This window comes from Ictidomys tridecemlineatus, chromosome 5 (genome assembly GCF_052094955.1).
Source record: "Ictidomys tridecemlineatus isolate mIctTri1 chromosome 5, mIctTri1.hap1, whole genome shotgun sequence".
NCBI classification, from domain to species: domain Eukaryota; kingdom Metazoa; phylum Chordata; class Mammalia; order Rodentia; family Sciuridae; genus Ictidomys; species Ictidomys tridecemlineatus.
Genome location: NC_135481.1, coordinates 62508989 through 62536566, shown reverse-complemented (window position 1 = coordinate 62536566; position 27578 = coordinate 62508989). Strand labels below are relative to the sequence as shown.

General features: G+C 39.0%; 2 protein-coding genes across 11 annotated transcripts in view; one reads left to right on the top strand and one right to left on the bottom strand.

The window, feature by feature from the left end:
- Positions 1-3523, bottom strand: part of Rad51b (RAD51 paralog B) — a 564635-nt gene extending 561112 nt beyond the window's left edge. For 4 of the 6 annotated variants that reach the window (XM_040274671.2, XM_013357493.4, XM_078050107.1 and 1 more), the window contains exons 1-2: positions 3322-3507; positions 300-413 (exon numbers count right to left, since the gene is read on the bottom strand). In XM_040274671.2, the coding sequence (XP_040130605.1) occupies positions 300-383 (84 nt within the window). In that variant the 5' untranslated portion in view covers positions 384-413; positions 3322-3507. Of the gene's footprint in view, positions 1-299; positions 414-3321 lie in introns of all 6 variants that reach the window. The other 2 variants (XM_040274672.2, XM_040274673.2) reach the window with 2 other exon arrangements.
- A 1147-nt stretch (positions 3524-4670) lies between these two features.
- Positions 4671-27578, top strand: part of Zfyve26 (zinc finger FYVE-type containing 26) — a 59403-nt gene continuing 36495 nt past the window's right edge. For 3 of the 5 annotated variants that reach the window (XR_013438996.1, XM_005322821.5, XM_040274184.2), the window contains exons 1-16: positions 4671-4762; positions 5209-5485; positions 7065-7143; positions 11751-11840; positions 13408-13930; positions 14361-14491; positions 15065-15229; positions 15373-15461; positions 16347-16510; positions 17953-18156; positions 18686-19297; positions 19523-19609; positions 22786-22854; positions 23273-23424; positions 25757-25958; positions 27141-27404. Coding sequence is in view for 4 of the 5 variants with exons in the window: in XM_005322821.5 (XP_005322878.2) it covers positions 5292-5485; positions 7065-7143; positions 11751-11840; positions 13408-13930; positions 14361-14491; positions 15065-15229; positions 15373-15461; positions 16347-16510; positions 17953-18156; positions 18686-19297; positions 19523-19609; positions 22786-22854; positions 23273-23424; positions 25757-25958; positions 27141-27404 (3025 nt within the window). In the remaining variant the exon portion in view is untranslated. Of the gene's footprint in view, positions 4763-5054; positions 5080-5208; positions 5486-7064; positions 7144-11750; positions 11841-13407; positions 13931-14360; positions 14492-15064; positions 15230-15372; positions 15462-16346; positions 16511-17952; positions 18157-18685; positions 19298-19522; positions 19610-22785; positions 22855-23272; positions 23425-25756; positions 25959-27140; positions 27405-27578 lie in introns of those variants that run through there. The other 2 variants (XM_040274183.2, XM_040274182.2) reach the window with 2 other exon arrangements.

Genomic DNA, 27578 nt, shown 5'->3' with positions numbered 1-27578 from the left:
CTAAGTTTTTATGTTCCAGGTTTAAGAATTATCAAAGTGGACTGGGGTTTTGACTCAGAGGTGGAGTGCTTGCCTAGCACGAGTGAGGCACTGGGTTCAATCCTCAGCACCACATAAAAATAAGTAAATTAAATAGAGGTATTGTGTCCACCTACAACTTAAAAAAATTAAAAATAAAACAAAGGAACATGGCTAAGGTGATTAGACATTAAAGAAAAAAGAATTATTAAAGTATATTTACTTAAAGTTAATTGGGCATAAAAATCTCTTAATGAAAAAAATTAACTATTAAGTTTTACCTGACAGGTAACAATCTGATGTCTGCTCAGACGGTCACACAGCTCTTGAGTTAAACCCACTCGTCTTAGTTTCTTGCTACCCATGCTTCCAGATCCAGCAAAGAAAAGAAGAACCTTGAAAAGAACATCAGAAAATAATATACATGATAGTGGATAGGCTTTCCAAAACACTTTATAAAATAAAAAATTTTTCAAGTTTCTCCATGTGCAAAATGAAATGTGATATGTAAATGATTAAGAAAGAAAAAATGATGGCTTTAAAGAGGAGGAAACACCTATTTATTCAACACACAAAACAAGACAACCTCAGAATGTGCATTTCACACAATTCTTTGATATTTATTCCACAAACATTGTTATATATTTCATAATTATATAGCATCTTAAGATTGTCAGGATATTTATAGTTTATTTGGATATGTAATTAATTCAAGGCATATATCCAAACAGCACCCCTAGAAGTCTTTATTTTTATTGCACTATAACAATAACAGCTAAATTTATTGAGTACCTCCTTTTTGCCAGGCACTGTTCCAAAAGCTTTACCTTAATTATCACATATAATATTTTCAAAAGGCCTAAAAGGAAAATAGATTATTGGACCCTCTTTTACATATGAGAAAACTAAACTGGAAATGTCTGCTAAGAGAAAAAGTAAATGATAGGGCTGGAGTTGTGGCTCAGTGGTAGAGCACTTGCCTAGCATATGTGATGCACTAGGTTTGATTCTCAGCACCACATATAAGCAAATAAATGAATAAAGGTCCATCAATAACTAATAAAATTATTTTTTTAAAAAAGTAAATGGTGGATTCAGAACCCAGCAATCTGACTCTGAGGCCTATCTTCTTTTTTTGTGGGGTGGGGGGGGGACTGAACTCAGGGGCACTCGACCACTGAGCCACATCCCCAGCCCTATTTTGTATTTTATTTAGAGACAGAGTCTCACTGAATTGCTAAGTGCCTCACTTTTGTTGAGGCTGGCTTTGAACTTGTGATCCTCCTGCCTCAGCCTTCTGAGCCGCTGGGATTACAGGCATGCGCCACTGTACCGAACTGAGACCTATCTTCTTAACCATTACACCCTACTGCAAGTCCAGAATTCCTTTTTTCTAGGAGCCAGAACAAACCAGAATCAAATGAGATTTATTATGGTTATTATTTATAAATCAAAATTGTTCTTTATTATAATAGCTGCTTATAATATCAATGCAATTAAATTTCATTCTTGTTGTACCTTGCTGAGAGCAAATGAGGCTCATGAAATGTTTGTTTTTGGAGAGCTAGAACAGAATCATTATGACTTCCCTAACAATAATAATGCATACAAAGGAAAGGCTGTGTACCTCACCTGAGGTGGCAAAGCATTCTCTGAAAAGAGTAGAAATAGGAACTCATCATTGCTCCAGGGAAAAAAGCAATATAATTATCAGTAACATTTTGGAACACATTCCACAAACATAAAATATATGATCCTCATTTTCTAATGGGAATTTCTTAGTATTGATTTGTTTTCCCCAATAGAAAGTTTACAAAGTGACATCTACCTGCTAGATTATTGTTTAGTATCATTTCAGATCAGGTAGTTCCAGGCAATAATACCATTTAGACTGATAAATTCAGTGGGTCAAAAATAGAACAACAACCAAAAAAGTAACCCCCAAACTACAGAGATTTTTAACAATAACCAATCTGCTAACTTTGTTTTAACAAGGCCTGGACTACTGAATACTGTTTTTGGTCACTCCCCATTTTACCAAAAACAAAAACAAAGGAATAAAAAACATTCCATTCAATTTGTTCCTTCCACAGACACTTCTTAAGTACAAACTCTGCTGAACTCTGGGACAGAAGAATCATTCAGATAAGATTTCCTCCCCTTTGTGTACACACAAGTGGAGAAATGCAAAGAGATGTATGTATACACAAATAACTACAGTCATGCAGTAAGTGTTGCTATTTAAGTGCTATGGGAGCTGATAGGAAGAAATCGCCAACTGGCCTGAGAAAGTTAGGTCAGTGTCACAGTCTTGCCAGTTTTCTAAAAACTTACTTTTATCCATTAAAACATCCCACAGGCACCCAGGCCACAGAATAAATTCCATACTTCTTAGGGTCATATTTTTAAAACTTTAAAGGTGGGTCCTGTATGTTCATTCACACATCAAATTGCAAGGCTCATATCCTGTCCTTCCTGGCAAAAGTTACTTACCTGCCAGTATATTGGTTACCTCATTTGTAAAACGGAGGTAACTTTAATATCAACTTCATAGGATAGCAGCGAGGGGTTAAAAGACAGGTTGTGGCTGGCACACAGCGCTTGGTTCATTCAGCAAACATCATCTAACCTGCTCTCCAGCCAAAAGGTATCTTGGTATGTTACTCAAGCACCCTATAGCCTCCCTGACCTCCCTCCACAAGGGCTTCCTCAGAGTAGGACTCTTCCTCTCCAACGTTTCCATCACACTTTGTACATATTTGTTTCATAATCTTATTAAGGCATCTTTGTTTCTTCCTGCTGCGTACGTGTGTGCCCATCTATGTGTTTTGGAGGCGAGGAGAGAAACTTAAACCCCGAAAATTGAGCTCTTTCCACTCCGCCAACAAGAAAAAATCCTGTTAGACGTTTAATGAAAACTGTGAAGTAACAATACTATCTGAAATTTGGATGTTTTACCTCATTTTACAGATAAGGCTACTGAGACACGAAATTGAGAAACGCGCAAGTCAAACACCTAAAACATTGGTGGAGCCCGCCTTCGAATCCAGGAACGAGTCTAGATTATTCCAAGCTCTTCAACACCACCTGAAGTGAGACCGTCCCTGAACTTCCCCTAACGACAGGATTCCCTAGACCCCGATCTGTCTTAAGTGGTGATGGTATGTGTGCGCCTGGGAGAGGGGAGATGAAAACGTTACGGGAGGAAAAAGCTTTCTCCCACAAAGGGCACCTTCCAAGCATCCCCCCACAACCTCGCAAAGGCCACCCGACCTGAAGCGGGATTCCCGTCAAGAGCCCTACCCAGCATCCAAAGAGGCTCTCCGCCACCCCGACAGCAATATCCACGGGCTCAGGAAGGGAACCGGAAACAAAGAGAATACCCACTTCCCTACAACTGTTCCCCACAAGAAACTTTCCAGTACCAAGCGTGCAGCTTCCAACTTTCAAAGTTTCCCCCACTCTTCACACAGTTCCCCGCGGAAAGCGCCGCAGAGCAACAACCGGAGCGCTGGTTGGTCGTCATCATGGCTATTTATCCAATCAGAGGCAAGCACAAGCCCAGGTGGCTCCGATGCTTACTGGGAATTGTAGTTCTGACTACCTAAATCTATGTATGAGCTAGGAATCAAGAGTCAATTTCTCATTATAGTGATCCTCAAAATCCGGTGTAGGAACATCACCAAGAGAGTGTGAAGCAAAGGAAACCTTGCTTGGAGTTTTCTATTTTCTCTCATGTACTATAACATTTAAAAATCGTTTAATGTACGAGAGAGGCATGTTTTCTGGGAGATAGATATCAATCTGCTCATCACAGAGAGTTTTTAGAAGACGATCTTGTGTTTAATTTGCCTTTTCAAAAATAGTTTGGGAACTGCTTATTGAAATTGCTCAAACTGAAAAACACACATTGGGGAAACCCATGGGTCTCTAGCTGAAAACAAACACAAAAGAAAGCAAACAGAAGATTTGTGTAAATGCAGTCGCAGTGAGGAAATCTAATATACCATTAAGACTTGATTTCAGAGAATTATTATATTCGCAAAAAGCCTTTGTTCGTTCTTTGCTCTCCCCTGTGCAACTCCTCCGTGCATACCTCGATTTTATAATTTAGACCCCTGTAACCTAATTATTGCCCTGCACCCCTCCTTTGAGAAGAGGTATCTTGCCTCATTCGAGGGAAACGGACCTGGCACATTGTTCAATTATCGGTTGCTGAGAAAATGAGGAAATAAATAAATGGAGTGAAGCAGAAGAATATGAAAATTCAGACCACACAGCTCTGGGATTATAAGAGAGCCCAAGTTGAATAATAATGGAGAATAGCCCTGGTATCCCTAGAGTCTAGCAAAGCATTGTCACTGGTTGGCACTAAACAAGTGTTGACTTCCAATGCTATGAAGAGCAGGGGGAAAAAAATAGAGGAATAGCAATTGTTCCTGCCACTTGCTCCACCGAAGGCAGAATTGAAAGTGTTGAGAGGAGGAGCTGTCCTCATTGAGAGGGGCTGGTCCCTAGCCAAGCTAGCTGAATTAACTCTTTCCGAGCTTTCGCTACTGGCGAGATGGCATCACGTGACTCAAACAAGGCACTAAATTTACGTCCTCCCTCCACTGAGCCAATAGGAATGCCCTGTCAGCCGTCGTCACCGCCCTCACGGCCTCTGTTCACAGAGGATCTGTCACCTGACTCGTCCCAAACATGGCTGCGCTGGAAGCTCTTTTGCTTTGGGCGCGGGGAGCAGGTGAGTAGAAGGCGCCAGGGAGAAAGCAGGGCGCTCTCCAAGACCCGGGTAGTAAGTGTCCCTGCCTCCCTCACGCCCCTTACCCCGCTAGCCCTCCACTTCAGGCTTTCGTCTCCTAGTCTTCAATCCTCTGGCTTAATTGAAGGCTCAAACGAGGGGAATTCCTGCTGAATTTTTCATCCTTGCGGCGGCGACCATCTGGGGATTTGGAGCCGGACTGGCACAGTGTTTAAGAGGGAATATGGAAGTCAAGTTATGGGTCGGTTAATATTATCAAATATAGGATCTTCAATGTTATCCACACTTTGGAGAAAGTGGTAGGTCTTAAAAAGAGATGGTAACATCAAATTAAACTTAATAAGGAGAGTAATTCCCGCCTTTCCTAGTCGGGCCAGTAGTTGCTGGTTTAAATAGAGTTTCTTCTCACTGTGGTACGTTGTTCCTAGGAGGTGCTCCACGAATGAGAAAATTGAGGATGTGTTCCGTGTAACTCATCTCTGTCTATCTCCCTGCACTCTGTGCTGGGAAAATGAATCATCCATTTGGAGAAGAAGAAACTGCTACCTTGAAACAGCTTTTGGGGTTCTTCTGTGAGTGCCTGCGGAGGGGAGAATGGGAGCTGGCACAGGCATGTGTACATCAGCTACACGAAGGGCACGGGGATATCCCAAAGAGGGTGGAAGACATACTTCGGGCACTGGTGCTGTGTCCAGATCTGCTGAGGTAAGGATCTCCCTTTTTGATGGGGAATTTCAGGATAGAAGACACATGGTTTAATATGTGGGCTTTGGTTAATGTGGTCCATTCAACTATCTTCTAAGAATTAGCAGAGCACAGGGTATTTCACATACTCTGAAATTTTCCTAATATATGCCCATTACTTTTACCAATATAGTCCATTGGTTTGGGGTTATGATCTAGAACTGGATTTAAGCCTGGCCACCAAATTGTGCCTTAAACCACCATTTCTTGGCATACATGCATTAAAAAGTATTTTCTTTACCTCCAAAAAGTAAATCCTGCTCTAGTCTAGATTTTGGTGTAGTTTTTCCCAGTTTCCACTAATTGTGCCATCTCATATAACTGTAGTACAATATCAAATCCTGGAAATTGACACTGGTATATTACTGTTCACTAAAACCTGATTTGGTTTTCACCATTTTTTAAGTCTGCATTCATTTTTTATTGGTAATTCTATGCAATATTATCCATATTATCCCATAGTAATAAAGATACAGAACTATTGCATCACTGCAAAAGAATTTCCTCACCTCTTTTTATTTGCTTCCTTGTCTCCTGGTAACCACATTTCTCCATCGTAGATTTTTAATGAAGTTCTGCCTGATGGTGCTATTACTAGTGGTATAGGAATTGTATTGTTTTTGTCTTTCCTTGGCTTGTCCTTACTTTAACCATTATTTACAGTATTGAAGTATTGTATTAGCACATAAAGAGTAGAGAAACAAATAATCCTTTTCTTCCTTTATTTGTTTAGATTCTAGCTGGTTATTGTCTGCATTACTAATTTCAAAGAAAGGCTTATGAATTCCTATAACTCTTTTGCATATAATTAAAAATAAATTTTTATAAACTTCCTTTTTTCTTTTATATTTGATTAATTGTTTATGTTTAAGAATGTACTTTAGATAGAAACAACTGTTGCAATTTTCTCTGTAATATTATATTTAAAAGTAAGACTAACTCACTGGGCACAGTGTCACACATCTATAATCCCAGCAACTCAGGAGGCTGAAATAGGCAGATCACAAATTGGAGGCCAGCCTCAGTAATTTAGCAATTTCCTACACAACCTATCGAGGCCCTAAGCAACATAGCAAGACCCTGTCTCAAAATTAAAAATAAAAAGGGATGGGGTTGTAGCTCAGTGGTAAAGCACCCCTGGGTTCAATCCCCAGTACCAAATAAATAAATAAATAAGATTGATTTGGCCATAGTAAAGAATGCCTATCATCCCAGACACTCGGGAGACTCTCCTGGGCCCAGCCCAGGAATTGGACACTAGTCTAAGTAATGTAGCAAGACCTTGTCTCAAAAAATAAAAAAATAAAAATAAAAAAGATTGGGTAAAGAGGTAGAGGTTGACTTTCAAGGAAGCTGCCAGTTCTATTCCAGGGTTTGTGTTTTATTGAGCTACTATATATAACTGAAAAATTTTATTAGGACTTGCCTGTTCAGGCTTAAATGGACTTTCTGATTTACTAAAAACTAAATCTTGGATTACAAAAGAGAAAGGGTGAGTAGAAACTCTGTTTTACAAAATTTTTCTTTTCACTTTGTTCAGATGTGAGCAGGACATCAGCCCTCAAAGATTAGCCTGGCTCTGGCTACTAGTACTAGAAAAATGGTTGGCCCAGGAAAAGGTAAGAAAATTTACATTTAAATTTTCTCCTAAGGCATTCACTGAGAAGAACTTAGAAATAGTTATGGGATTTTCCGTCTATTTGTTACTTCCTTTATTACAAAAGTGGTCATAATCTCTCTCAGTATTATCAGTGAGATTTGTTTAAACTGTTATTGCTGTCTCCTTACCTAAATTCCTTCATTAATTCACTAACATACGTTGACATATAAAAGCCAATGATGATGCCATTTTGTTAAATACCACTATGAGTCTTGTGCTTAAAGAGAACTTGGCGAAACTCAGTTAAAGTGTCAAGATAGCAAATAAAATATGAACCCATACATTTGGATCTATTCAGCATTCAAGTATTAGAGAATTGGCTGAGCTGAAAATTGGTTTTTATTCTAAAAATCTTTTCACTAGTCTAAAATAGTGAAATCTTATGGATGTAAGCCCTGTTAGTAATTTATTAATGCATAAGAATTGAATTAAAATTTAACTAAATATAAAAATATAGCAAATTAATAGTGAAAGAAAACTGATAAGATAGTGCTTTCTTGTTTTTTTTTGTTTGTTTGTTTTTAAGGAAATCTTCCAAAATCTCTTTTAGAAGAGCTTATTATTAGAGATAGAGATCCATTGAAGGAATTTCTGTGAATCAATTTCATATTGAACCAGAAAATTTAAGATTTAAGTGAGGAGGCAGGCAAGGTGGTACATACAAGTAGTCCCAGCCACTAAAGGGGCTGAGGTAGAATGATTGCTTGAGTCTGGGAACTAAAGGGCGTGGCAGCAAGACCCCATCTCAAAAAGAAAGGACAGGAAAGGAAAAAAAGAAAAAAGAAGGGATTGGTTGACTTAAGTGAGGAACCTCTGACATACCATATAGTTAATTGACAGAACTGGAGCTGAAACCAAGATCTGACTCCTAATCCTTTGCTTTTCATACTTCAACATTATTTTTTGGCCTACATGGAGTTAAAAGTGAGAACTTCTGTTTTTGAAATGTCTATCAGTTAGCCTAATTTTTCTTATTTTTATTCCCTCAGTCATGAGGATTAATTTTGTCTTTAATGGGACATTTATCCTTCACATAGCTGTCAGAAAGTAACAAATTGCTGATCTAAATGTATCGCTTACCCAGGTGTTGGCAAACTGCCTAATAAAGAGAAAAGACAGAAAGGTAGCAAGAGGGGAGAAGAGAGAGAAAAGACTGAAAAGTGATGATACAGGATAATTAAGAGTTAGAATTAAAAGAAAAAAACTTGAACTAAAGTAGAAATATCCTCCCATGCTCCCTCTCCCTATCCCACTATGAGATGAAATCTAGATAGAGCAGAGGGGTAGGAGGGAAAGGGAGGGTGCATGGGATTAGAAATGATGATAGAATGTGGTGGACATTATTATCCAAACTACATGTACGAAGACATGAATTGGTGTGAATATACTTTGTATACAACCAGAGATATGAAAAATTGTGCTCTGTATGTGTAATAAGAATTGTAATGCATTCTGCTGTCATATAAAATAAAAAACTAATTTAAAATAAAAATTACATATGCAATAAAGATATAAAGTAGAAATATCATAACTGCAGTAATATCTTAAAGAAAATAAATCTTATGACTGATGAAAGATCTCTAGTACAGACATGAAATTTGTCAAACCAAATGAACCTTCCTCTCAGTGGAAGCTGTTTGCTTACTTGATGCCTGATTGATCACTTATTTTCTAGATAGTTGCTCAGCTATATCAGGCAGTGGATTTCAATTCTCTGGCTCCTTGGGTTTGTTTGTTTGGTTTTTTTTTGTTTTGTTTTGTTTTTAACATCACAGATCATTTAGTCTATATAGCTCTGGTAACTCGTTTAATTTAAATGTTTGTGAGAATATTTTTGTTCACTTCCCTGGCTTCAGGTGCAGACCAAGAATGGTTCTTGTTTCTTCCAACAGCACAGATCATTTGGTCTTTAAAGCTCTGATGACTTGCTTATTTAAATGGTTATGAGAATGTTTTTGTTGCTCAGAATTTTTAAACTTTATATAAGGCCCAATATTTCAAATGCATTCTTAGAGTAGTTCAACAAGGCAGTTGTTTTCCTGAAAGTGCCTTATCTTCTAAGAATGTGCTGTCTGTTCATTTCAATGATCCCACCATCTGCCAAAAAGCTTCCTTTGCAATTATTAAATGAAGCAATGATTGTTTTTCCTTTTCTTCATTTACCTTTGTCTTCTATCTCTTCATCATGCAGGGAGTTATCTCTACGTGTATCTAGATATGTACAATGATTAACTGTGCAGATGTTCACTGCTATACAGCTTCTAATACAGGAAAACTAGAAACCACTCCCCTTTCCATAGTACAGGACTGGTTAATAAATGAAGTATATTTATATGTAAAATTCTATACCACTATTGAAAATTACATGGAATACGATTTTCAGTGACATGAATGTTTATATTCTCCAAGTGAATAAAAGCAGTTTAGAAAAAAGTATGTGTGCAATACATGCTTAAATACATGCATAGAAAATAACCTGAGTGCTCTTACACCACAACATTAATAGTAGTTCTCCTCCATTAGGAAGATTAGATGTTTTTTATATATTTATAACATATATAGTTTTTTAGTTTTCATATTTGTATACTCTAATTTTCACCAACATTGAGCATACCTTGCTTTTATAGTAAGGAAATCTGTGCTTAGAAACAGTGAGCAACTTCTTGGCTGTTTTAGAAATATTAGTCATTTATGGTCCTGCATATGCTTAAAGTAAATTCACCAATAAAATAAATATAAGCTAATCATTCTTTAGAATTCTAAAAAAAAAGACTTAAAAAGTTAACCAGAGTATTAAGGACTTGTTATCTTAGATATCTTATCTGTTTTTTCCACTTCTCAAAAGAAGCACTATTCAGCTTCTCAGCATGATCTTCCAATGTTGAACATTATACAAGCATTTATATAGAATTGGTTCATGTTAGGAAAGAGTATGGTAAGAAGTAATAAGATTTTGGACTACAAACACATTAGATCATGCTAGCCTTTGATGTGATAAATGGCACATGAAAGGAGGAAGTGTGCTCTTGTGTTCTAACCACTTCTCATACACACACACACACACACACACACACACACACACACACACACTCCTACAGGTGCTTCCTGCCTTCCAGTAAAACTCATCTTTGGGAAGCTTTAATCGGAGTCCTGATTTATGAATGTCTCTAATTCATTGTTTGCAGAATTAGTCCCAGGCTCTTATTTTTGTTTCTAGAAAAACAAAAGACTCTATTTTGAGTTTTCAGGAGCAGGTGTTGGGAAATTATTGTGAAACAAGCAAATATACAAAGGGTCATAGGCTTCCTCTCTATTCATACACTGGACATTGCTGATGGCATGGTCTCATTAACAAACATTGGGATCAGCCGGCATGATTGCATATACCTGTAGTCCCAGGCTCTTGGGAGGTTGAGGCAGGAGGATCACTTGAACTCAGGAATTCAAGGCTACATAGTGAGACCCTGTCTCAAAGAAACAAAAACAAAAGTTATCTTTTGAGCTGAGGAATGTGGCTCAGTGGTAGAGTACTAACCCAACATTCAGGAAGCTGTGGGTTCAATCCATGGCACCACAAAAGAAAAAATGTGTGTGTGTGTATGTGTGTGTGTGTGCATTATATATATAGAGAGAGAGAGATGATGTAAACGTATAAATTTATATATATAACAAACGTGTATATGTGTACATATAATGCATGTATATTTATTTATTTATGATTCACTTTTTCCTTTTCATGTTTCGAATAATTTGAAAATACTCCCAATTATTTCATCTCTATAAAGATTATCTGTAAAAATACATAACTATTTGCAACAAGTTTGTTTGGTTTGAAAATTAAATGAAATTTTTAAAAATATGATGTACAAAACACCATAATAATAATTATGAATAAACGTTAGATCCTTTCCCCCTTACTTTTCTTCTCCACCTAATATTGAGTATAATAAATACCAGAAACAGGGATTTGGACTAAAAGAAGATTATGTGGGCCATACCCACCCAAACTTACCCATGACCGGGTGTTTTGGACATAGCAAGGAAGATTATTGGGAAAAGAGCTCAAGTGATTTAAAAAAAGAAAAAAGAAAAGAAAGTCATACGAAAGGAACAAACCTTGGAATTTAAAGCCAATCAGTATAGGCTTTATTATTAGTTTTTAAGAGAGGAATTTGTCCAAGTTTAACTGTCTTGGTTTATAAGAAAGTTATCTGAAAACATTCAATTTAGTGGTTAAAAATACTTTATCTTAGAGAAGTAGCAGAAATGAAACTAACTGGAGAGAAATAATTTTAATATTTCTTATTTTAATATTTGAGTTTTGAGGTTGCTTTTTTTTTTTTAGTTGTAGATGGACACAGTATCTTTATTTTATTTATTTTTATGTGGTGCTGAGGATTGAACCCAGTGCCTCATGCATACAAGGCAAGCACTTTACCACTGAGCTACAACTCCAGCCCTTAATATTTGTTTAATATTAAAATATTATTAAAATTTTGTTTCAGAATTTCTTATTTTAATATTTGTTTTAAAAAGCATATGCCTAATCTGTATACTTCCTTCTAGAAGTTACTCCCTGCCATCATCCGGAGAAAGCTTGAGTTTCTTTTTTTGACTGAAGACCTCCAAGGTGACATTCCAGAGGACATCCTCAAGGTGAGAAAGAACCTAAGGCCATCTGTGCTATCTCTAAACAAGCCCAACTTTCAGAAACCCATCAGAGAAAATGTCTCCAAGATGTTAGCTGCACCTTATTCTCAGGGAAGACAAGGTAGAAGCCCCTGTGAGGGGAGGTTAAGAAGGCAAACTTTTCTAATATTAGAATCCTTTGAGGTAGATTCTCCAGAGATACTAACTATAGTTTGGGATCGATTTTTTTTTTTTTTCATTTCACATAGAAGGAATAAATAACATGGATTTAAGCTAAGATATTTGAAATTTTGACCAGTAGATGATAACAAATATGAAGAGAGAGGAACTAATATTTGGTAAATATCTTCTATAGCAGGTACACTGAATGTGTTACAATAATTCCTCACAACAACCTTCTGGGAATTCAGTATTCTAAGTATTAACTATGTAGTATGTATGAATTACCACATACATGTTTGATATATGTTCTGAAGCTCTTTACATATTTTTTTTCTTTCTTTTCTTTTTCTGGTATTGGGGATCAACCCCAGGGCTTTGCACATGTTAAGCAAGTACTCTTAAAGTGGGGACTTTCACTTGTACTGGGTCAAAGACTCATCGTCTCACTTAATGAAGAGACATTGCAAAAACACCATTTATAGGCACGTGCCTGAAGTGTGAGAAATAACCTACTTCGTATCCTCCTTTTCTCCCTCCACCTTACTCTACAAACAGGCTAACCAGAGTCTTGCTTTTAGGGCTAATGGTCTGGTTGGGGAGGAAAGACTAATACCCAAGAGACAATTTAGTCTCCATATGTTACTAATTTTTAATTACATTGAAATTGTGTGGATTGAAAATATTTTAAAAGTGTCTTAGTCTCTTTTCTACTTCTGTAACTGAATACACAGACTGGATGATTTATAAAAAATAGAGGTTTGTTTAGTTTGTGGTTCTGTGTGCTGGGAAGAAGAACATGGCACTGGCATCTGCTCAGCATATCTTGAAATCTTTCCTGCTGCATCACAAAATGGTAGAAGGCATCACAAGGCGAGACAGAATTGTTGTGCTAGCTCAGTCTCTCTCCCTCTTCTTATAAAACCACTAATATTATCTAAGCCTAATGGGGTAAAGTTTCCAATACATGAGCTTTCAAAGAATACCTTCAAACTATAGAAGAAAGGTTTTGTAAAAGGAAGACTGGACTATACAAAGTAAATTCAAATGCCTTTAGATGGGCATAATATCTTACCTACCTGTTCTATGAATTTGCAGTCCCCAATTTAAGTTACCAGTACGCACTTTGGAAGCAGTGGGGTGGGGCTAGCTTGAGCATGAAAGCCTCGGGGAATTGAGTTAATCTCTCTTAGCCTCAATCTCTTTATTTATAAAATGGGGGTAATAGCAGTGTTTTCCTCTTCAGATTATTGTAAGGATTAATTTTGTTCTTGTGTGTAAAGGGCCTAGAACAGAGTCTGGCACAAAGTAATTCCTACACAAGTATTTGCTACTGCTACTAAACCATCAAGACATATAAATGATAATATTTTAGACATGACCCCACCCATTCCTCTCTTCATCCTCTATTTAGGAGCTGTATGAGACCTTAGCACAAGATGCAATAGGCCCTGTGTCTGACAGAAGTCTGAGAGGCGAGAACTCGAGCCCTCGACTCAGCTCTGAAGCTGTCTCTGTGCTCTGGGATCTTCTGAGACGGGCTCCCCAGCCAGCACAGGCCCTGTTGGAGCTCCTGCTGGGCAATGATGATAGCACCAGCCTCTATCACCCACTTCTGCAGAAGGACCTGGTGGACCTCATTCGAAAAGCACTGCAGTCTCTTCAGGGCCAAGACTCTGGGTCCCCTGAAGTAGTTGATGCCATCTATATGGCCCTGCAGACTCTGCGTTGCCCTATAGAGCCACCAGGGCTTGAGTTGCGTGTCCTGTGTGAGGAACTGCTAGAAGCCTACTGGACTGAGGGGAGTCCCCTGCAAGAGGAGCGGCTGCTGGGCTGCCTGCTACACAAATCTCGACAGGGCCTGCTGTCCCTCTACAGCCAGACCTATGCAGAGAAGGTCATAGAAAAGTCATCAAGAGCTACAACCTCTGGAAAAGGTGTGTTCCTTTGTTGCTTTTCGTTGTGTTTTGGTAATGTTGATATGTCCAGCCTCTCTGAAGTTTCCCTAGACTAGTGCCTTGCTTATTGTTCAAGACATCTAACAGAAGAGGCAAAGAAAGAATAGATAAGGTGTTCATGTGTGTGTGTGTGTGTGTGTGTGTGTGTGTGTGTGTGTGTGTGTGTGAAAGCACAGATTTTTCTAGTGTGGATACAGAGGTGATGTGGGGAGGGAGTATTAGCAATAGCAGGAAAGTTTTGCAGAAGCTACTAAAATAAGTAAAGCTTATCTTTAAGATAAAGTGTAAAAAACCTGGTTTACATTTTTAAAAGAACTACCTCTCACATCAGTTGGTTTTTCAAATGGGCTCTGGCTTAGGAAAAAAAGAGCTCTTGGTTCCCAGTAACCTTGTCTGGTTTGATGTTCAGTCTCACCAGATCATCCAGATCCCGAGCGGGCAATGCTGGCCGTGTTCTCCATGCCCGATCCCACCCAGGCTTGGAAAGTGGCCTTTTTCTACTGCCTAAGCAATAGCAAACATTTCCTGGAGCAGATCCTGGTAAGTCAGTCTAAATTATTTTTCATAACAGAAGGATCTAAAACTCTTCTGGACTTTTCCATTCCTTCTTTCTCTCCCACTCATTTGTGCAACACAAGCAATCTAATTAGTAGCAAGTCATTTGGTTCTGTTCATCCCACAATCCCAGGGGAGAGGAGGCTCTGAGAATCAGTAGCATTCATAATTATAGTTTTCGATACTTTATTTTGGTCCTTTGCCAGCAAAGGACCATGTCAGCTTTCTGGAGAGTGTGAGATAGAAATGGTCCTGGCAGTAGTACATGGCATAGCTGATAGGGAAATAATTACTCTAACCTCTCTCCAGATTGTAACTGAACTTTATTTAATTCAATAGATATTTATGAATCTCAATCTGTGTACCAAGCTCCTGTCCTAGGAGCTGGGTCTACAACAGAAATCAGGGACATATTTTAGTGAATATTTATTTCAACCAATTGGCCACTTCTGTCATTATCAGAAACCTCTCCACTGTACAATAAGCTGCTTTCCCCAGTGAGCAACTCATTCTTTCCAGTCCACATAGTGGCCTATAGCAGCCATGTTTGACTTACAGGTAACAGCACTAGCTCTGCTGAAAGAGGAAGATTTCCCAAGCCTCGGTTGCCTGCTCGATAGGGAATTCAGGCCTCTTGGTCACCTGCTCGTGCTCCTGGGCTGGACACACTGCCAGAGCCTTGAGTCAGCTAAGAGGCTGCTGCAGACACTCTACAGGACTCAGGTAACTCTCATTCCACATCCCAGGTTGCCCTGGAAGTGAATGCCATAGGACTTTGGGCCTAGGCAGAATGTAGGGTTCTAGTGTCAATCACAATCTATGAATGCCAGGTACCTGAGCCAGCATCTCTTCTTCCCTATCAATAGGACCAAGACTGTGATGAGCTCCTCAGGGATGCCTGTGGTGGATTGTGGGCTCACCTGGAGGTCCTGGAGTGGTGTGTACAACAGAGCAGGTATAGCACTGTGCACCCAGTCCCCTTCCCACCATTGGACACACTTAATCCTGTGATCTATGAGTGTGGCCATTTCAACATTTTCAACATCTTCTACATAAATGTTTTGAGTTGAGGATTTGACCAGCTACAGATATTTACTCTAGCTATTACACCAGGAAATAAACATGAGTATTTATTATCTTCTCCATGATTGTCAAGTCATAACTAGAGCATAATTTCAGGATGATAATGGTTCACATTTCCTAAGCACTTACTGCATGCCCAGCATTGCTCTCAGCCCTTTACCTGGATTAATCCTTACCATAATTCTGTGAGATAGATAATTCTTTTTAAAGGTGGGATAACTGAGGCTGAGGTATTAAATAACTTGCCCAGAGTTATGCAGAAAGTAAATGTCATTTGTGTCCTTATTCATATGTTATCCCAAGTCACACTTCTATTCAACAAATACTCATTGAACTATGTGTGAAGCCGTGCATTTCCCTATAACTAAACATAGGTCTGGGTTCCTGTCTCGTTCTTCACCCATCTCACCAACACTTCCTGAAATAGTGCAGGCAGAAAGGGAAGTAGCAAGGGACCGTTCTTCAAAGTAAAGCCACAGAAGCTATGACAGTGTGAAGCTGAGGAGAGGGTAGAGATTAGGAAATTTAATCTGCACAGGCTTTTTTTTTTTGGCCTCTCTGACCAGAAAGGCCCTTTATGGACAAATAAAGCTGACTTTATGGATGTGCTTTCCTGAAGGCAAATAAACCTGTGTTCCAACCCAGACCTTGAGGAGGTAAAACTTCTGGTCTTAATAGGCCAGAGGGGAAAAACAAGAGGGACTAGAGACTATTCTTTCTGAAGGGCAATAACTTCCTCCCAACTTTTTTCTTTCAGTAACACCATACCAAAGAGAGATCTTCTATGTCATTTACATGGTGGAGACAGCCATTCAGTGCTCTACACTCTCCATCACCTTACAAATCTCCCAGCCCTCAGAGAGGAAGAGGTTCTCAAGCTCTTACAGAAGGTGCCAGCCAAGGACTCCCAGCAAGAACGAGGTGAGTTGGTGATGGAACAGTTTGGCCAGCATTCCCTCTTAGGATGGTCATAAACGTGTTTCCTCAAGTATGAGATTTATTGTGATGGCCAGATATCTGTCAAGAGGGCTGTCCAGGGCTAGGACTATAGCTCAGTGGTAGAGTGCTTGCCTCACATGTGTGAGGCACTGGGTTCGATTCTCAGTACCATATTTTAAAAATAAATAAATATATTTTTTAAAAAACTAAATAGAGCATTAAAAAAAAAAAAAGAGGGCAATCCAGCCAATGTCCTCTAAATTAGGACTATGTATGGGACATAAAGCCTTCCTCTTCTTTTTTTAGTGAGGTGTAGGGAATCCCATGAGCACGGTTCCACATCCTTTGTCCTGTGGAATCATCCAGAAAACACTAGCATACTCTCCTTCCAATGAAGTAGATTTAGGACCTGCCATCTGCATTCATGGATTGTCATTGTCAGTATTAATGGACATTATTGGTGAGTGGTTTCATGCTTCACAGGCTGTCTCATAGCACATTTTTTGCCCTTATTCCCTCCATATTCTCTCTATACTCTATTTACAGATCAAGAGGTTTGGACAAAAGACTTGCCTGAAACAGTAACAAAGACCCTTTTCAATCTTTGATCTTTGCTTAAAATTCAAGACCCTGATTTCTTATTAACAACCTTTTTCTTCTTGCTGTCAAAAATTGTACCAGATATAGTTAAAACCTACCACAAAGGCCAGGGACACTTGGCTTTGAAACCATCTATCATATGGCAGCCTGGATGTTGTTTTGATTTAATTTTCAAAAGGACCTATCATTGTTTATAAAACCAGTGTTAACCACATTCCAATTTTTTCCTGGAAAAATAGGCAACTTTTTTTTTTTTTTTACCAGATTTCTTAAAGGAATTAGAAGTATGGCTTTTACATGCAACTACAAAAACCTTTCAAAGAATATTTTAAGTCTGATTCCTGGTGACCCACTTGGATATGTTTGGAACTTGAACTTGAAAGACAAAAGAAGGGCAATAAAATTACTGAGACTAGGGGCTGGGGTTGTGGCTCAGTGGTACAGCAGTTGTCTAGCACACGTGAGGCACTGGGTTCATACCTCTGCACCACATAAAAATAAATACATAAAAAATAAAGGCATTGTGACCATCTACAACTGAAAAAAAAAAGTCATAAAAAAATTCTTTAAATCCTTTGGCAAGTACAGGCTCTCAGGTGTAAGTCCTGACCCTGGACAGCAGTGCCATGTAGAGGTTGTGAGATATGTAGAAGGAAGATTGATGGAGAAAAGAAAGGAGAGGGAACTGAAAGTTAGTGTTGACCAGAGGAAAGGCCTGGAAAGGATCCAGAGCAAACTCACAAAATGAGACAGGGTTAGAACCTTTAAGTATGGCCTTCATGGAATAAACTTTAAACTTCTGCCTGTTTCTCTCTCTAATTCAGACTCTGTTGATGCCCCAGTCCCTGAGCATCAGAGCCAGGCTCAGAACGTGACCCTTTATCAGGGTTTCTGTGCCATGAAGTATGCTATCTATGCCCTCTGTGTGAACTCACACCAGCACTCCCAGTGCCAGGACTGCAAAAACAGCTCCTCTGAGGACGTGGCCCTGGCTGCAGAGACAGCAAATGACTCTCTCTCCTCCCCAGGTATGGCACTTCCTCCCATCTCTGACAGATGTTGGTAAGGCTTGGCCCATTAAGTGCTTTGTTTGGTTACATTTTCCACCAGGATTGAGGTTACTTTGATTTTATGGTGTTCAGGAATAATTTTATCCATTTATTAGCCTCTTAATCAAAGGGACATGGAGAAAGCAACTCACTTGCTTATATTTTAATGGTATCTAATCACATCACCTCATACAGTGTTTTCCAAATGCTTTTAAAAAAAAAGAATATAATCCATGTTAAAATGGCATTTCATGTCACACTCCAGTGTCACCTAGGCATATCATTTATGTGTTACATATGTATGTGGTATGTGTATATATCTGATACATAAAGCTGAAACTTCAGTTTTCAGAAACAATACAGTCAAATGGAGCACACTTGTGATTTTTTTTGTTCTATATCGTTTTTTTAATGCAGCCCTTAAGTCAGTTTCCTGGGTCACAATCTGCAGTGTGAGAAATACCATCCTAATGTCCTTTCCTGTCTTATTTTTCTTAATAACTTTTAGGTGCTTCACATCTCTTCACAAAATACCTATCCAGGTGTCAACAGTATCTGTGCAGTATCCCTGATTCTTTATGTCTGGAACTTCTAGAAAACATCTTCTCACTGCTCCTTATCACCTCTGCTGACCTTCGCCCAGAGCCTCACCTGCCTGAAGACTATGCTGAGGATGATGACATTGAAGGAAAAGGTCCCGTGAGCTTGAGGTCTCCATCAGAGAGCCCTCAGCACATAGCACAGCCTGAGAGGAAATCAGAACAGGGTCCAGTGGCAGCCCCCAGGATTCTTGCTCCTATAATGCCAAGTTGTCTGAAGGCGGAGTCAAAAGACCATTCCCCAGGGCCTCATGGGCACAGCTTTTTGGATCTAAAGCACTTTACTAGTGGTGTCAGTGGATTCCTGGCCGATGAGTTTGCAATAGGGGCCTTCCTCAGGCTTCTGCAGGAGCAGCTAGATGAGATCAGCAGCCACAGCCCCCCTGAAAAGGCCCAGTTGCTAGAAGACCAGAGCCACTCAGGAAGCAGAGATGGACTGCAGAGCCGCCTGCACCGGTTTTCCAAGGTCCTCTCTGAAGCCCAGTGGAGATATAAAGTGGTAACAAGCAACCAGGTCTCAGGTAAGAGGAGACAGCAGAAGTGGGAAGGGAAAAAAATCCTATAAAGGTAGGAGTGTGTGGGAATCACTCTGTGGTTACTCAGAGCATTATCATCTTAGCAACCAGTGCTAGAACTCTGGGATAGTGCTCCATGTCTCAGAGGTCAGTACAGATGATGCCCTGCTCATTCCCCCAAGAGACAGGCCAAATTAAAGTTGATCCCTGTCCTTATGTTGTCTGTTTCAGAGGAACAACCATCCCGAAGATATCGGCCTGTTGCCCCTCGGTGCTCTAGCCTTCGCCGGGGTCGTCGGACAAGACGGAGCCGGGCAGGTAATCTAAAGAGCTCTCTTTCCATGCCTCACTCCCATATACCAGGCAAATGGTATTTCACCACTTGTATAATATTCTTTAAGATAAAGCACATGGTCAAAACAACAAGTATTATGAACATTATGAGCTCATCCTGGTCTCACTTGCCCAAGTTAAGTCTTTCTATCTTTTTTTTTTTTTTAATTGAATATGGTTTCAATATGAGTTGAACCCAGAAGTGCTTTACCACTGAGCTATATCCCCAGCCCTTTTTTATTTTTTATTTTGAGACATAGTCTTGCCAAGTTGCTTTTAGGGCCTTACTAAGTAGCTGACTGGCCTTGAACTTGTAATCCTCTTTCCTTGGCCTCCTGAGTCACTAGGATTACATGCATATGCCACGGCAAACTTTCATTAAATAGTTTCTTACATATCCTTCCAGAACTTTATAGTACAAGCATACATATCTTTTCACATATACAGATGCATAATACTGTGTGTGTGTGTGTGTGTGTGTGTGTGTGTGTGTGTGTTAAGAATTGCAACATGGTTTGTTCACATATCCTTTTATATACATGAATGTATCATATTATATATTGAGAATATTTTTTTGTGTGTGTGATACTGAGAATTAAACCCAGAGGGCTCTACCACTGAGCTATATTCTCAGCCCTTTTTATTTTTTATTTTGAGACAGAGTCTCACTGAGTTGCCCAGGTAGGCCTAGAACTTGCAATTCTGCTGCTTCAGGCTCCCAAATTGCTGGGATTACAGGCATGCCCTACCTTACATGGCTAAGAACTTTCTTTCACTTAACATTTTTAAGGCTGCGTAGTATTACATTGTCCTATTTACTCCATTAGTGGACATTTAAGTTGATTCTGAGTTTTTACTATTAAAAACAATGCTATAGTAACCAACCTTATACATTCTCTGTGCATACTTACATAATATAGTAATGTATACTTATGTGGTATAAGTTCCTAGCAGAACTGCTAGATCAGAGGTATTTGGATATAAAATATAGACATTATCAAATTCCTGAAAATGAGTAGACTGATTTATATTTCTTCAAACTAGATGTGGTTGTCCATTTACACACGCATTCATCAACAGTGAGTATATCAGATTTTTTAATATTTTGCCAATACAATCAATACAAGAACAATGTTCCACTGTTTAATATTTTTTTTCAGTTTGAATGAGATTGTGGTTTTTTTCATACACTTATTAGCCACTTATATATACATACATATATATTTTCTTTTTCATCTAAACTTGCCATTTATTTAGTCATTTTATTTGGAGCAAAAGGCAAAGAATTCACAAATTAATGGACCTAACCCACTGTTTGAAATTAAACATCAGTTTGCAAAATAGTTTCTTGGTAATTAAGCAAATTGCAGCAGAAGACCCACATAAGTTGCTGTTTTCTTCCTGGAGAAGTCAGCAGGATAAATGGCATCCCTAGGGCTTCTTTCTGTGTTGAATCTGCCATGTCCTGACTTTAGAACTTTGTTTTGAGATAAATATAAAAGGCCTAAATGTCAGTAAAATGTTCTTCCTGTGTGATAAGGATCCTTGCATGGTCAGGAGACATAGTCCGCCTCCCAGGGGCTGGCCCTCCCCAGGCCCAAAGGCCAGACAGGCAGATGGCTGAACAACCAAGGCACACCTCTTGCCAGCCGTTTTGAACTACCTAATCATATATAAGTTTCATTTTTCTATTGGGCTTACCAGTTTTGTTGAATTATAGAAAATATAATTTCATTTATATATATAAATGAAAATAGTTTGTGCTATAATGAAAATTATGTGCTATAATTTTTTCTCTATTTTTGTCTTTTGAATTAGCTTTTCTTAAAAGTCTTTAATACAGTAGAATTACTTAAAGGTCTTTAATACAGTAGAATTATTCAGGAGTACAATATTAAATTTTTACATAATTAAATTTTCATGATGGTTTTTGGTACTGATCTTTTTGACCATTAACAAAAAATAAATGTTTCCCATGTGCCAAACAGTAATACTAGGTATCTTGTCAGAAGTGAATAAAGGCATAGATCAAGCCATTGCCTTCAAAGAATGTGTAGTGTACCAGCATAGCCAGTATACATGAAAAACTAAATTGATAGACTCCCTGAAAACCAAAGAAATCTGTTAGAAGAGAACATAAGCATGGCCTGTGAGAGTCAAGGAAACAGATTTCATGACAGAGATGACTGGAACCAAGCTCCAGGGAATGAATAGACTCTAGCTAAGTGGCAATAAAAAAGGTGAACATACTGGATAGATTGGAGGATACTGTGAGAGAAACCTGGAACAACTTCATGTCTGAGTTTCTCAGGCCCTCAAACCACTCAGTTAATTGGTTTGGGTCAGAAGGCAGAGTTTATATCCAGTTGACTCACCCAACCCAAGAACGTGCAGCCCATCATATCTTTCCTACAGCTTTCTGCTTCTCTTCCTACAGGGGAACCCAAACACTGAGCTAAGGATATTCCTTGCATGGGGTGATATGATCCCTCATGACCATGCTAAAAGACAGAAGGCTTCATTGGCAAGCCCTAGCACTTCTGGAAAACTACTGTCAAGAAGCTTTTCTTCCAGGGCTTTGAACAGGGTGGTCTTTGGTAGGCCACATGTCACACTGTGGTTCCCTATCTTTTCAAATATAAAGATACCCTTTTCTGGGGCTGAGGTTGTAGCTCAGTGGTTGAGCGCTTGCCTCGCATGCATGAAGCACTGGGTTCAATCCTTAACACCAAATAGAAAAAATAAATAAATAAAATAAAGATATTGTGTCCATCTACAACTAAAAAACATACAAAATTTTAAAAAAGGATACATTTTCTATGTCAGAACATTTGTAACCCTTCTTTGCACTCTAATGCTCTCTGGTTATAATTGTTGTGCTTTTATTTTTTCATTGTAGTCACTGACCCCTAAAAAATAACTTGAAAACTCCTAGGGCTCCAAGACCTACAAGTTGGAAACTAATGGTATAGGCTACTACCAGATGAGACTGGGGCCATATTAAACCTACACTTTGCCCTTGCCATTGTAGGAGCAGCATGGGTAGTAGTTAGCCATTATCCTCTCACTCTACCAAGATCTTGGCTTTCATGTCGGCTTCACACTTTCTGCACTATAAACAATTGATGCCTTATTTTCTCTCTTCTTCCTGACACCACAAGATGGCCGGGACAGAAGTTCCAATCCATCCCTGGAAAGTACAAGTAGTGAGCTGAGCACAAGTACTTCAGGTATGTGGGTTCCAACCAGCTGCCAGCTTCAAGCAGCTGTGCTCTGACACGGAGTTGCCATATACTATGGTGTAAAAATCAGGACTGAGCAATTGATGTTTGTGTTCAAGAAGGTTGTTCTGCAGATGACTAAACAGATTTCAGCTGAAAAAGGAGAAAGGGCTGTTTCACACTCAATTGAGTTACCCATGAACAAAGAGAAACAGGTGAATGCCAAGGAAGATACTTGGTACTTGACTTATATTCTAAGATGATAGCATAGGTTTGCTTTATTCAAGGAAAAAATCAAGACCCACTTGTGTACCTTTTTAGAGAAGGACTTTGAGGTAAGAGGACACAGCAGTATGTTTTTTTCCACAATTTCTCTTGTTTCTCTGAACGCCCCCCACCCCCACCCCATGTTCTTGTGTTCCAACAGAGGGGAGTCTGAGCACTGTCTCTGGGAGGAATGAGTTAGATGGCCGGTTGCAGCCTCAACCTCAAAGTTCACTCATCCCCATGATGTTCTCTCCACCTGAGTCACTGCTGGCATCCTGTATCCTTCGAGGAAACTTTGCAGAAGCCCATCAGGTAAAGGAGCTTCAGCTGCACCTTGTCAGAGTATAGAATGCCTAGTCAGTCTCTGGCAATAACCCACTGGGATTCAGGTAAAGCTGGATAATCGTAACACCAGAACCATTCAGGATCACTTGGGGAGCCACATCAAACAGAATTAGAAAGGAGTTTCCAGGCCCAGTCTGCAACATTGTGGATTTAGAGATATTGAATTATGTTCTTAACATAAGATGATAAAAATATTCAGCCATGATTCTACTCCTTCAAAGTAGTGAAATATTTTGGTTTCTTTCCTTATACTCTTTATCTGAACACATCCATGTTTTCATATAGTTAAAAATCATGATGTAGACAGTTTTTAATAATAAATAGAATGATGGGGTGCAGTGCAGTATGCCTATAAATCCCAGCAATTCAGGAGACTGATACAGGAGAATCACAAGTTCTAAGGCTAGCCTGGGTAACTTAGGGAGAACCTGTCTCAAAATAAAAAGTAAAATGGACTGGGAATGTAACTCAGTTGTAAAGCACCCTTGAGTTCAATCCCCAGCACCAAAAAATTTAAAAATAATAAATAGAATACCAGTTCAATACACAAGAAATATAAGGGACTGCCAACCTAGCATGCCCATGGTGTATCAGGGAAGCAGCAATGGAGTAACGATCAGAAAGACTCCTGACCTCTCTGAGCTTTGGAATTCTCATTTGAAAGTTGAAGTTAAATATAATACCTGCTTTTCCCACCTCAAAGGACTGCTAAGAGGATTACACACAAGCTGTGAGAAATGCAAAAATCTTCTGCTGTTGCTTAAACTCAATAGTACTATTAGTTTTCAAAACTCCTGGTTTATTTTTTTTAAATATTTATTTTTTAGTTTTAGGTGGACATAATATCTTTATTTTACATTTACATGGTGCTGAGGATCAAACCCAGTGCCTCATGCATTCTAAGCAAGTACTCTACCACTGAGCCACAACCTCAGCCCCCTCCTGTCTATTTTTAATACTTGTGCCGGTCAGAATTTTTCTTTTTCTGTGAGTTCAGTTGTTAAGGAATCAATCTAGGAGATAGGATTATATTTCATATTATATTATGATTATATCTCATACTTTAATAATAATGATAATTATGATCCTCTGGACAAGAGAGAACCCTCCCCAGTCTTTCTTTCTGTTGTTTTGCTTTTTTGGCACTAGGGATCAAACCCAGGACCTCACACATGCTATGCAAGTGCCCTACCACCGAGCTGCACTCCCAGCCCTAAAATTTGGCTTCTTTGGTTTTGTTGTTGTTGCTCCCCAGCCTCTCTTAAAATTCAAATCCAAAGGAGGTCAGCTGGGAGTCTCATGATGCCTTGATCCCTAAATGACCTCCACACTCTTCCTCTCCTTTATCCTTGGTTTCTTTGTTGTTGTTGTTCTTTTTCTTTTTCTTTTTTTTTTCTTTAATAAAAACTTTATTTTTTAAACATGGTTATAGAACAAGTTGTGCTTATTATAAGAAAATTCCAGAAAGTATTACTAACAAAATAAAATTACTTTTAACCCTGTTGAATGGAACAACCAATGTTAAAGACAGTATTTTTTTAGCAAATATTTTTTGTTGAAAAAATATGCCCTTTTATGTAACTGAAATTATTTTATGTCTAGAATTTTAAGTTGTGTCTTTTTTTTACATTATAATACAAGCATCGACCTTATAATTTCAATTTTAGTGACCTTGTATTATGATCAAGTAGCACTCAGCCATTTTCCTTTTGTCCTACATTCAGGTTATTTTCAACCTTATGATAGTTGTAATATGCCAAGATGATCACCTTTAGGTGTTAAGCCTTTTGGATTATTTCCTTAACAAACTTTCTTGTAAAAATTACTGGGTCAAAAGACTAAAAATGTCTTTATAGACATTTATGTAGATTTATTTTTGTATGGCTTTATAGATTGCCAAACTACTATTTAAAAACAATTGTGACAGTTTAACTCTACACCACCCCCCACCCTGAGGATTTATTTTTACCCTTTGTTGTTGTGATAGATGCAAAATAATATTGTTATTTAATTCATGGATTACTAGTAAGTGAAAATATTTTCTCATTTCTCTACTGGTCAAAGTATTTCCTCTGAAACTGTCTAAATCTTTTGCTTATTTTATACTGGGCTTTTGGTTTTCTGTCTTTTATGGGTTATTTTTATATTTGATCTATTCTTTTAACATTCAGTGTTCTTCTGACCCTCCAAAGAAGACATCTGAGGGCCATAGTCCAATGATTGTCAAGACCTACTGTCTCTGGACATTGCCTGACTCTCTGGACCCACCACAGCCATGTTCCTCCCTCTCCTATGACAGGTGGTGTTCACATTCAACCTGAAGTCCTCACCCAGTGCAGGGGAACTGATGTTCATGGAGCGTTACCAGGAAGTGATCCAGGAGCTGGCCCGAGTAGAGCACAAGATTGAAAACCAGAACTCAGATGGGGGTAGCAGCACCATTCGGAGGACTGGAAGTGGCCGCTCAACTCTACAGGCTATTGGCAGCGCTGCCGCAGCAGGTCAGGCTTCTTCCCTGCAACCACTATAATTGAGAAGGTAGCTAGGGGCAGTGGATGTGAAGGGAGAAATCACTCAAATCATAAGCTCTTCAAGAGGATGGGCATACTGTCTTGAAAAATAGCAACCCTGGCACATTCAGGGTAGTTTTCAAGCCATACCCAACCTCCTTGATCAAGTGTTCACATTACTTGCCACTCCAACGAGCTTGTCTTCTGTGACTTAAATAAGAACATGAATGTGATTCCCACCATGTGTTTTGCAGTCACTATCTTAGGCTTTGGGAAATAGTTAAGAGTTTATTTTCTGCCTGCACAGTGGTGCATACCTATAATCCTAGCAGCTCAGAAGTCTGAGGCAGGAGCATCACAAGTTCAAAGCCAGCCTTAGCAACCTGGCGAGGCCCTAAGCAATTTAGTGAGATCCTGTCTCAAAAAAGTGCTGGGGATGTGGCTTAGTGGTTAAGTGTCCCTAGGTTCAATCCCCAGTACACACACACACACACACACACACACACACACACACAAGCGTTTTTCTCCTTCACATGTAATTATTGAGAGATAAAGCATACAATTTTATTATCTCCTAAGTAAAGAGGCTCTGTATCAATAGTTATAGCCCATAGGTCCACATGTCTCAATTTCCCAGCTATGGCTACACTGCCAAAAAGCTCATCTTCCATTATTTCTTGAGAATCTGGTAGAATCTGGCCCCACATTTTCATATTTCTTATGAGTCTTATTGGCCTATACATCAAATTACCATCACATGTCCTCCCAGAAATCGTCTCTATTTTTAAAAATATAGGTACATCCTTTTTATATTTGGTATATAAATATGCTTTTACAATGAATACTGCTTTCTACCTTGCTTTTTTGATAATGAATGTATGTCAAATATCTCTTCCAGTTAGTGAACACAGACCTGCTTCTTTCTTTCTCAGCCTACCTTTAGACCCTGTTTGGAAGACACCCTCCCTCATTTTAGCTTTTCTGAGTTTCTCTTGGTCTTCCTGTTCATGCCTCTGTTTTGATACTATAGGAGTGAATTGTATTGACAGTCCTGATATTCGTAGATCCTGTGCAGAACAGCCTGAACATTGTTTAAATAACTACTTTTTATAATGAAAGTGGTCATTAGAATCATTTTAACCCCTTGCTCTTTCTCCAATACTGGGTTTCCAGGGATGGTATTTTACTCTATTTCGGATGTGACTGACAAGCTTCTTAGCACCTCTGGAGACCCTATTCCTACGCTCCAGGAAGACTTTTGGATAAGCACTACTGTAATGGAGCCCACCGCTCCCTTGAGAGGGGTTCTGGAAGACCTCAGTCCCCCTGCCATGGCTGCATTTGACCTAGCTTGCTCTCAGTGCCAGCTCTGGAAGACCTGTAAGCAGCTTTTGGAAACAGCCGAACGGCGTCTGCACAGTAGCCTTGAAAGCCGGGGTGAGTGGGCTGCTAGCCTTACCCTTCATTCTCAGTTGAGGAGATAAGCTCCTGAGAGACTTGATAACTTCTGAAAGATGAAAGTGATTATAAGGAGACAGAGAACAAGGAGAAAGTAAATGTTAAATGTCCTCATGTCCAATCTGATGGCATAAATATAGTCTGTTGAGAGTC